Below are 12,065 nucleotides of genomic sequence, written 5' to 3'. Positions count from 1 at the left end.
TAATACTGCTCCCTATGTACAAGAATATAACTACTATAATACTGCTCCTATGTACAAGAATATAACTACTAAAATACTGCCCCCTATGTACAAGAATATAACTACTATAATACTGCTCCCTATGTACAAGAATATAACTACTAAAATACTGCTCCCTATGTACAAGAATATAACTACTAAAATACTGCTCCCTATGTACAAAAATATAACTACTATAATACTGCCCCTATGTACAAGATCATAACTACTATAATACTGCTCCTATGTGCAAGAATATAACTACTATAATACTGCTCCTATGTACAAGAATATAACTACTATAATACTGCCCCTATGTACAAGAATATAACTACTATAATACTGCCCCTATGTACAAGAATATAACTACTATAATACTGCTCCTATGTACAAGAATATAACTACTATAATACTGCCCCCTATGTACAAGAATATAACTACTATAATACTGCTCCCTATGTACAAGAATATAACTACTAAAATACTGCTCCCTATGTACAAGAATATAACTACTAAAATACTGCTCCCTATGTACAAGAATATAACTACTATAATACTGCCCCTATGTACAAGATCATAACTACTATAATACTGCTCCTATGTGCAAGAATATAACTACTATAATACTGCTCCTATGTACAAGAATATAACTACTATAATACTGCCCCTATGTACAAGAATATAACTACTATAATACTGCCCCTATGTACAAGAATATAACTACTATAATACTGCCCCTATGTACAAGAATATAACTACTACAATACTGCCCCCTATGTACAAGAATATAACTACTATAATACTCCCCCTATGTACAAGAATATAACTACTATAATACTGCCCCTATGTACAAGAATATAACTACTATAATACTGCTCCTATGTACAAGAATATAACTACTATAATACTGCCCCTATGTACAAGAATATAACTACTATAATACTGCCCCTATGTGCAAGAATATAACGTTTTCTTGACCAGCCAAATAGAAATGCTTAAATTCAAAAGTCAACATATAGATAGCAGTCTACTCTTTCTGAATTGCTAAAAATAGTTGTGTGGTTAATTAAGATACAGTCCTGTGTCTCCACATCAGTGTTGGTCTTTGAATAGAGTTTTTTATTAGTAACAGCGCGGTCATTTGCGGAGGTTCTCCAACATCCGCTATTAGGGTGCGCCACCATAGTTGTAACCAGGGTTACCTAGTTAGGGGCCCACTCAGAAGTTTCGCCTCCCTGAACCTATCCCCTAGCTACACCTCTGAGCAGCAGCAGTATATTCATGGGTGAGTTCTGTAATACATGCAGCTCAGTCATGGATATACCGTATATATTATGGCTTTACCGTCACAGCATACGAGTCCTTGTTTTCCCGATCAAAGGGCTTGAGAGCACATAAAACTAGTGAGTCTGGATCCAGCTCAAATATTCCTTCATCGTTTCCAGCCAGCTCTGCAATATGCCGGCCATCTGCTCCCAGCTCTATCTAAAAGGGAATTTACTGTAAGGTTAATTGAGAGAATATTTTTGGCAAAGGACAAACAAGATCACCAGCCGGCATCCAGCGAGTGAGAAGACAACGTGTTCCCGGGTGCGCGGCATTAACACATGCTAAGTCGCTTTACTATGGTTCCAAGTAGACTTATCAGGGGGCAATTCTGTGCCCAACTCTCAGAACAGATCAGATGTCACAAATTTATGAATAAACATCTGGAAACTTCACAACGTAAATGTGAACTGTGACCGGTTGGATGGTATTTCTGGAGAGCGTAAAATTTGGCAAAGCTTTGTCAATTACAGCAAACCGTAGCACCCATCGCAAGTATAGAACTGGATCAGAAAATCTTCATATAGAAACCAGAATGACAAATACGATTTCAGTCAAATAGATCTGAGCATTTAGGTAAATGATAACTGATTTTATATCTAGGAAACCAATTCTTAAACGTGTTGTAACGAGTTGTAAATGTCTCATGAAATTACCTGCAGATTTCTGACATAGAAAAGTTATATAGGTTGAATAATGACTCCGATACATCAAGTTCAACCTAGGTTGACCCCCTACAGTCGCGGAAAAAGAGGAAAAAAAAGCCCAATACCTCCCGACACGGCTCTGCTCCCCCTCTGCCAGAATAGGAAGCCAGGTGCAGAGTACGGAGGAGCAGCAGCGGTTTTTTACAGTTGGTGCATTACAGTTGGAGGTGTAAAGCCATCTTTTAGTTAGTAAGATATGGGTTAAAGTCTTGGTGAGCACTGTCGAAACAGACTAGACCGAGGAAAAGACTTTTTATTCAGACTGTGCATTTCGGGCCGATCTGAAACGCGTAGTCTGAATATAAAGACTTTTCTATTCAGACTGTGCATTTTGGGCCTATCTGAAACGCGTTGTCTGAATATAAAGACTTTTCTATTCAGATTGTGCATTTCGGGCCGATCTGAAACGCGTAGTCTGAATATAAAGACTTTTCTATTCAGACTGTGCATTTTGGGCCGATCTGAAACGCGTTGTCTGAATATAAAGACTTTTCTATTCAGATTGTGCATTTCGGGCCGATCTGAAACGCGTAGTCTGATTATAAAGACTTTTCTATTCAGACTGTGCATTTCGGGCCGATCTGAAACGCGTAGTCTGAATATAGAGACTTTTCTATTCAGACTGTGCATTTCAGGGCCGATTTGAAACGCGTAGTCTGAATATAAAGACTTCTATTCAGACTGTGCATTTCGGGGGAAGATCTGAAACGCGTAGTCTGAATATAAAGACTTTTCCATCCTTGGTCTCATTCGATGTGGCAGCGCTCACCAACCCTGTGACTTTTATCCATATCTCTGGGTCATTCTGAGTCCTAGCTTTCCACTCCAGGGCTTCACAGTCATAACTGCAGCCATTGATAGGAGAGTAAGCACGTCCTTGTCAGTGTTGTGCCTGCCGCACAACAACCGGGTGAGTCAATCCACCTACAATTTCCACCCACTCTTGCTCTGTTGGTCGCACTAGGAGCGTTATTCCATTTTTTTCTCACCTTTAAGTTACTGACACACGTGCTTTGTCTAATAACACAGATACTTTGATCCTGTGGTGTGCGCAAATTGGAAAGTTACAGCTTTTATTCATAGACGCCAGCAATGCCAATCTACGCCAGGCACATGGCGGGCAGCCTTGACTACAAGGTGAAGCTCTGGAGCTGCTTCTTCCTGTACTGTGATCGGCATTATCCGATCAGCGGCGTCTATGTGAATGTCGTCTCGCACGTGGCTCTGCTTTTTGCTCTCACAATTTGTTTTTATTAAAAGGTGGTGTGTCTCCCGTGGCACATGTCCTCTGCTGAATCACCCTGCCTTTCTCCAATGCTAATTGTCTGCCACAAAGAACTTGTGAATTTCCGAGCCCTGACCTCTCCGACATCAATTAGCAATCCTAGCAATGCTACAGGTGGATGCTGATGACTCATGTGGAGCTGTGGTCCATGCAAAATAACAAAAGTTGTACAGTACAATTGTTCCCATCAAGGTAAACTAATCAATCTTTAAATTCTACATTTGTCCTTTAGTAATCTGCCCATCATTGGGAGCGAGATAAGGAGTTGATATAGGAATACAAGGACCTAGGGCTTCACGGTGGTGTCTGTCTTATGCAGCCTATGGCGAGGTGAGTTTGCTAAGCCTGGGGTCAAGGTGAGTAGCATGATCAGAGGTGTTGATTAACCTGACAGCACATATAATGGAGTGGACTTGTAGATCTAGATATGTAGAATGGCATGTGGATCAGTGGAGCAATTAGTGTTAGATGCAGCAGAATAGAGAGTGCAAACAGCACAATGGAGCAACAGAGACGAGTATGCAGACAGGTGATGCGGAAGAGTTGAGGGTGTGAACTGTACCTTGGATCATCAGAGACAAGTATGCGTACAGATTCCTTGATGTTGCATGTGTTGGCATCACCTAAAATCAGCATAGTCGAGTATGTAGTCAGGTACTTTGATACAGCATATTTGAGGGTGTGGACTGCACATTTGAGCAACAGAAATGAATATGCAGACCGGTTCATTGATGCAGAAGAGCTGAGGGTTTAAACTGTTACTTTCATCAGCAGAAAAAATAAGCAGATTCCCCGATGTAGCATGTATGGGCAGCACCTATAATCAGCTGAGACGAATATGCAGACCAGTACATTGATGCAACATATTTGAGGGTGTGGACTTCACATTTAACTCTGCTAAGCTGTGACTGTTCAGTCTTTATAGCTACAAGCTGAGTGTAATCATGGCCACTGCACTCTGTAAACCTACTCTTATGATTTCAAGGGACGATTTATTATTCTGGAATCATCCGCAATTTCTCATGGACTCCCCTTCTTGGAGCATGATTGCTAATTCAACAATTGAGTACATAAAATCCATTACTTCTGTGAAACCTGTGGAGGTGTACTGCAAGAGAGGTAGGAGAGGAGGCGTCCTGGCACGCCTTCGGAGGAGAGGGTTCAGAACAGCTCTTCCTTCACTCCACTTGGCTAATGTCCGTTCCTTATCTAACAAAATGGAGGATCTGAGCTTACTTTGTAACATGAGATCTGATATGGCCAATTCAGCTGCTCTTTGTTTTACTGAGACCTGGTTGAATGAGACCATCCCTGATTGTAGTCTGGATCTACCTGGTTTTGTTATCTACAGAGTTGACCGTGATTGTGTAGCTTCAGGTAAACAAAGGGGGGGTGGGGTATGTCTCTACATCAACACTAGCTGGTGCTGTGATGTTAACATACTGTGAAAAGGTTGCTCTCTAGATCTAGAGTACCTTGCACTCAATTGTAGACCTTTTTACTCTCCAAGAGAGTTTTCATCTATGGTTCTGGTTGCAGTATATATTCCCCCTCAAGCATCTGTTAAAGCTGCTATTGGTGAATTAGCTTGCAAAATATCAGAATGGGAGAAAGGATCTCCAGAAGCATTTGTGATCGTAATGGGGGACTTTAACAAAGGAAAACTCAACCTGGATCTCCCCAAATTTACTCAACACATAAACTGCTTCGCGAGAGAGAACAATACGCTTGATCACTGCTATACAGTCATAAAAGGGGCCTACAGGGCAGTGAGGAGAGCAGCAGTGGGCTTTTCAGATCATTGTCTAATTCATTTAATTCCAGCCTACAGGCAAAGGTTGAAAACATCCAAACCTACAGTTTATACAAAGAAGACATGGTCTGAGGAGGCAAAATTGCAACTACAAGCATGCTTTGAATGCACGGACTGGGTGGTATTCCAGGAAACATGCTCAGGTCTGGATGAATGGGTTGATGCAGTGTCCTCATATATCAGTTTTTGTGAAGACACGTTTATTCCATCCAAATCAGTCCACTTTCGGGGAAACAACAAGCCGTGGTTTACAAATAAAGTCAGGTTGATCCGTAAGAGAAAAGAGGAGGCTTATAAAGCAGGCGATATTACTGAATTCAAGAAACTTAGGAACTCGCTATCTAAAGAGATCAAGTTAGCCAAACACGAGTATGCAAAGATTCTGGAGGAAAGGTTCTCATCAAAAGATACTAGATCTGCATGGAGAGGATTAAGAGAGGTCACCAATTATAAAAGCCACCCCACTATAGTGAACCCCAGCAGAAGTCTGGCAGCAGAGTTAAATGAATTCTACTGCAGATTTGAGGCAAGCTCTACACACAGTGGCTATTCATCTCTAAGCTCCTCAGTCTGTTCATATAAAGATCATTCATTGTGCAACACCCAAGTAGTGATCTCCGAGGCAGAGGTGATACGCATCCTAAAGGGACTTAAGGTCAAAAAGGCACCTGGCCCTGATGGTGTATCTCCAATGTGTCTGAAAGTATGTGCTACCCAGCTTGCCCCTATACTGACAAATATATACAATGTGTCACTGAAAGAGTGCATTGTACCTCAGTGTTGGAAAAATTCCACAATTATCCCTGTCCCCAAGAAAGTGGGATCCTCTGAGCTGAACGACTATAGACCAGTAGCACTCACATATGTAGCTATGAAAGTCTTCGAAAGAATTATGATGTCCCACCTGATAAAATTCACGCAGAAGCTATGGGTCCCGCTTCAGTTTGTCTATAAGGAGAATCATTCGGCAAACGACACTGTCAATCTGGCACTGAAGTACATTTTGGATCATACAGATGAACTGCACTCATATGTCCGGATTCTTTTCATGGACTTTAGCTCAGCGTTCAATACCATTGATCCGAATTTACTTCATAAGAAAATGGTAGCTCTTGGAGTCCCTCTCAACTTATGCTTGTGGATTTATAACTTCCTGACAGCCAGGATACAGAGTGTAAAAGTTGGACCATTCACTTCGGACACCTTGGTCACAAACATCGGGGCACCTCAGGGGTGTGTTTTGTCCCCGTTACTGTTTTCTCTCTATACGAATGATTGCATCTCTTCAGCAGACTCAGTAAAAATCTTGAAATTTGCCGATGATATGACACTGATTGGTCTCATCAGGGGAAATGCTGAAGACTTGTATCGGAGTGAGGTGAAAAGAATGTGACTGGTGTAAAGCCAATAATCTTGTACTCAACACTAAAAAAACTGCTGAGATGGTTGTGGATTTTAGGAAAGATCAACATGAGATACTTCCAATCTACATCCATGACGAAGTGGTTCTTAGGGTCACAGAGACCAAATTCCTTGGTGTTATCATCTCTCATGATCTTAAATGGGGGAAAAACGTGGATGCTGTTATAAGAAAAGCACAACAGAGGATGTTCTTCCTGCGTCAGCTGAAAAGATATGGTTTGTCTAAGAATCTGCTGATCTTATTCTTAATGCTGTCATCAGATCTGTGATTTGTTCCTCTCTGATAGTCTGGTATGGGGGAGCCACTGCGCATGACAAACTCTGCTTACAAAGGACTTTCAGAACAGCAGAGAGAATTATAGGTTCCCCCCTGCCTAAAATCCAGGATCTTTATGATAAGAGTATTCGATCCCACGCATTGAAAATTTCATCCGATCCCTCTCACCCGGGACACTCCTCATTCCAACTACTCCCTTCAGGACGTCGCTTCAGAGTCCCCAAATGCAGCACCAACTGCCATATGAACAGCTTCTATCCACTCTCTGTTCAACAATTAAATCGTCATGTGTAGACTATATACTGTATCTGTCTTGTTAGATGTTACTTGTTGTATCTGTTGTTATATATTATGTTGCCTCTTTGCCACAAAGAATTCCTTGTATATATGTAATATGTACTTGGCGATAATAAATTTGATTGATTGATTGACATTGAAACAACAGAAACAAGTATACAGGCAGGTACCTTGATGCAGGAGATTTGAGAGTGTGGATTGCACCCTAAAAAAACAGAGATGAGGAGGCTGAGGGGTACCTTGATGCTGCAGATTTAAGACTACAGACAGCACCTAGAACAGCACAGTTGAGTTGGTAGTGCTGGGTGTGAGAATAGCTCTCAGGAGCATCTCAATAGAATAATTAGGCACCTGGCTGTAGAAGAACCAAGTGAGACGTGTGGCCTGACTTCTGGAAAGCACGTGGTAGCAGCTTGCATTAGTGCTACCTGAATATTCAGGAAGCATTCAGCTGCCTGAGTTGACCATACATGGCCTTGAATGATAACATCATAAATGCATGCCGGTTTACCATAATAGCATGGCGCGGACTAGCAAAAGAGAAGAAAGAAGCCGAGTCCAGAGCTGGAGCCTGCAAAGGAGAGTAACCCAGCCCTCCTGGAGTATTGATGTGGATTTAATGCATCATATTAAGAGTCCTGACAATATTAATGTAGAGTAATATATACACATGTATCATTTCCTGTAATTAGTGATTATCATGTTGCACTTTATTCTTACCTTGGTTAGATACAAGGGGAACGTTCCTTTGTAATTTTCAGGAACTTGTATTTTTTTTACAAAAGTGGAAGAAATGGTGACCTAGGTTGTATGAAATAAGCACAGAAAAGATCATAGATCTTATTAACGCAAGCAAACGTGAACAGAAATGGAGTTTAATTTCTCATTCGAGACCCCAGAGATGTATCTTCCTCATACCAGGAGCAGAAGGCGAGGAGCCTCCTGTGGTTTCTAGATGGGTGTAGGAAGTTTATGTTCGTAGTTTAAGTCACTGATCTCTGCAAAGTAAACTTTATAAACTTTTCTATGACTATCCAGCAATCCTGAAAGTTTGGTAATCTGCAATTATTTGGTATGATTCTTGCTGGATTTAATGGAATATTCTCAAGTTTTAAGGTGATCTACTAACTTTTAGATAGGGGATAACTTTCCGATTGCTGGAGGTCAGACTGCGGGGGATCACCGGCGATGCCGAGAACACTGAAGAACCCTGTGTGAATGAAGCAGAGGTTGATCATGTGAGCTGATGCTCCATTCATTGTTAATGGGATTGCAGAGCTGGTCTTCAAGCACTCCCATTAGAATGAATGGAGTGGGCAGTGCGCATGATCAGTCACTGCTCCCCTCACAAGGGGGTCTACAGAGCACCAGTTCTTAGGATTTCTGAAAGTCACAGCATTCGGACCCCCCCAGCGATTGCTCCTGTGATGGGGATAATTTCCAAAACTCAGAATAGCCCTCTAAGGAATTTTACTGTAACACTATATGGTAAATGTCACACTTATGTTATTTTGTTGCCCCCCCCCCCCCAAAAAAAAAAAAAAAAAGTCCAAGATCAATCCTATTAAATTGATAATTTAAGCCAACCCAAACCACCAGGACTGTGTCTCACGCCTTGAACTTTCCAATGTCCAATCTCCAGTGTCCAATCTCTTATGTTTGGGATGGGGCCAAATAACTCGGTTCTTCCATCAGTATACCTGGTCGCTAAATAATATGTAAAAAAAAAATATACATTACCTGGATAGATGCAGACAGGACGGTTATGAGATATAATCCACGCATCGTCTCTGTAAGAAAAATATACACTGTAGTATCACATTTGGAGTGTTAAGGAGGTGGGATGTCACATTGGGACCCCAACACATGTCTTCTCAACTTTCAGAGTTATCACCCAATCCATAACCTTTCAATCACTGGGGTCCAACTGTGATCCTGAAAACCCCCAGTGATCAGAAAATTTTACCCTTTCCCATGGATTGAGTGATCACTTGTTAAACTTAATAAATGCCTCTCTTGTGCTATAAAAGTCTTCAGTGTGAATGGGCAACGTGTCTCTCCTCGGTTACAATGTTTATAATCCACTCTGGTTCCTACCAACTTACTTTAATGTGCAAGTCTGTAACCCAGGAGAGGCATGTTTGCCCATTCACACTGTAGACTTTTATAGCACAAGAGAGGCATTTATTAGAGGATAGTATTGGCCAGTTTATGCGCTAAGACCCTTCATTTTTGTAAGGCTATGTGCACACGCTGCGGTTTTTGCTGCGGTTCCGCTGCGGTTTTGGCCGCAGCAGAACTGCAGCAGTTCTGCAGACAGTGTACAGTAGCATGTTATCCTATGGGATTTACATTCTGCTGTGCACACGCTGTGGATTTTTATCTGCCGAAAAGCTGCGATTTTGAATCCGCAAAAAGAATTGACATGTCAATTGCTTCTGCGGATTCTGCTGCGGTTTGCCACCTATTCCATTGTCCAGGTGGCAAACTGCAGGCCAATCCGCAGGTAAAACCGCAGGTCATTTTACCTGCGGTTCCGCAGATAAGAGTCCGCAGACCAATCCGCAGTGTGTGCACATAGCCTAAGTATATTTTTTTACGAAATAGTTTACTTTTTTATTACAGTTTATCAAATATGATGGATTTTGTGTTCGCATGTGTATTGGTCTCTACAGAGTGCTACTGCGTTCCTCCTTTTTGCAAGTTATTACATTTATTGTCTTGTTGCATAGTTTTATTGGAAATTTTAAATTAGCTGGGAAAGACTGTAGGAATTAAGTCAACGGGGTGGACAGATGGGTCAAAGGACCACTCAGATGTTTGTTTATACAGGGTGCTGCTATACTATATGTCATAGCCTGGGACAGATAGGAAGAACTGATGGAAGAACAGTATATGGGACTTCTTGGGGACCCACTAGATACTCTTCCTTGAAATCGGTTTAAATATATCCATCGCTGATGAGCTACAGTAACTGCTGAGCCCCATGACTGCTGAACCCTCATCGCTAATGAGCTATAATAACTGATGAGCTCCCATTACTGATGAGCTACCATAACTACTGAGCTCCCATCACTGATGAGCTGCCATAACTGCTGAGCACCCATCACTGATGAGCTACCATAACTGCTGAGCTCCCATCACTGATGAGCTGCCATAACTGCTGAGCACCCATCACTGATGAGCTACCATAATTGCTGAGCTCCCATCACTGATGAGCTACCCTAACTGCTGAGCCCCCATCACTGATGAGCTACCAAAGCTGCTGAGCACCCATCCCTGATGAGCTACCATAACTGCTGAGCACCCATCACTGATGAGCTACCCTAACTGCTGAGCCCCCATCATGATGAGCTACCATAACTGCTGAGCACCCATCCCTGATGAGCTACCATAACTGCTGAGCCCCCATCACTGATGAGCTACCATAAATGCTGAGCTCCCATCTCTGATGAGCTACCATAACTGCTGAGCCCCCATCTCTGATGAGCTACCATAACTGCTGAGCTCCCATCTCTGATGAGCTACCATAACTGCTGAGCTCCCATCACTGATGAGCTACCATCTCTGATGAGCTACAATAACTGCTGAACTCCCATCTCTGATGAGCTACCATAACTGCTGAGCTCCCATCACTGATGAGCTACCCTAATTGCTGAGCTCCCATCTCTGATGAGCTACCATAAGTGCTGAGCCCCCATCCCTGATGAGCTACCATAACTGCTGAGCACCCATCACTGAAGAGCTACCCTAACTGCTGAGCCCCCATCCCTGATGAGCTACCATAAGTGCTGAGCCCCCATCCCTGATGAGCTACCATAACTGCTGAGCACCCATCACTGAAGAGCTACCCTAACTGCTGAGCCCCCATCCCTGATGAGCTACCATAACTGCTGAGCCCCCATCCCTGATGAGCCACCATAACTGCTGAGCTCCCACCTCTGATGATCTACCATAACTGCTGAGCTCCCATCACTGATGAGCTACCATAACTGCTGAGCTCCCATCTCTGATGAGCTACCATAACTGCTGAGCCCCCATCACTGATGAGCTCCCATCTCTGATGAGCTACCATAACTGCTGAGCTCCCATCACTGATGAGCTACCCTAATTGCTGAGCTCCCATCTCTGATGAGCTACCATAAGTGCTGAGCCCCCATCCTTGATGAGCTACCATAACTGCTGATCCCCCATCACTGATGAGCTACCCTAACTGCTGAGCCCCCATCACTGATGAGCTACCAAAGCTGCTGAGCTCCCATCTCTGATAAGCTACCATAACTGCTGAGCTCCCATCACTGATGAGCTACCATAACTGCTGAGCTCCCATCTCTGATGAGCTACCATAACTGCTGAGCCCCCATCACTGATGAGCTACCATAATTGCTGAGCTCCCATCACTGATGAGCTACCAAAGCTGCTGAGCTCCCATCTCTGATAAGCTACCATAACTGCTGAGCTCCCATCACTGATGAGCTACCATAACTGCTGAGCTCCCATCTCTGATGAGCTACCATAACTGCTGAGCCCCCATCACTGATGAGCTACCATAATTGCTGAGCTCCCATCACTGATGAGCTACCCTAACTGCTGAGCCCCCATCACTGATGAGCTACCATAACTGCTGAGCTCCCATCTCTGATGAGCCACCATAACTGCTGAGCTCCCATCTCTGATGAGCTACCATAACTGCTGAGCTCCCATCACTGATGAGGTACAGTTAGGTCCATATATATTTGGACAGAGACAACATTTTTCTAATTTTGGTTCTAGACATTACCACAATGAATTTTAAACAAAACAATTCAGATGCAGTTGAAGTTCAGACTTTCAGCTTTCATTTGAGGGTATCCACATTAACATTGGAGGAAGGGTTTAGGAGTTTCAGCTCCTTAACATGTGCCACCCTGTTTTTAAAGG

The 12,065-nt window shown here is 42.8% G+C and overlaps 1 protein-coding gene across 1 annotated transcript in view; it reads right to left on the bottom strand.

Moving 5' to 3' along the window:
* CDH16 (cadherin 16) overlaps positions 1-8,930 on the bottom strand; it is a 78,869-nt gene extending 69,939 nt beyond the window's left edge. The window contains exons 1-3 of the mRNA XM_073555043.1: positions 8,886-8,930; positions 7,866-7,946; positions 1,363-1,503 (exon numbers count right to left, since the gene is read on the bottom strand). Coding sequence (XP_073411144.1) covers positions 1,363-1,503; positions 7,866-7,946; positions 8,886-8,930 — 267 coding nt within the window. The remainder of the gene's footprint in view (positions 1-1,362; positions 1,504-7,865; positions 7,947-8,885) is intronic.
* Between the last annotated feature and the right edge of the window lie 3,135 nt (positions 8,931-12,065).

The sequence above is a fragment of the Dendrobates tinctorius genome, unplaced genomic scaffold, assembly GCF_039654945.1.
Source record: "Dendrobates tinctorius isolate UK_male_01 unplaced genomic scaffold, ASM3965494v1 ptg000214l, whole genome shotgun sequence".
Lineage (NCBI taxonomy): Eukaryota > Metazoa > Chordata > Amphibia > Anura > Dendrobatidae > Dendrobates > Dendrobates tinctorius.
Note: the sequence above shows the minus strand (reverse complement) of the source record. Positions and strands in the feature narration are given on the sequence as shown.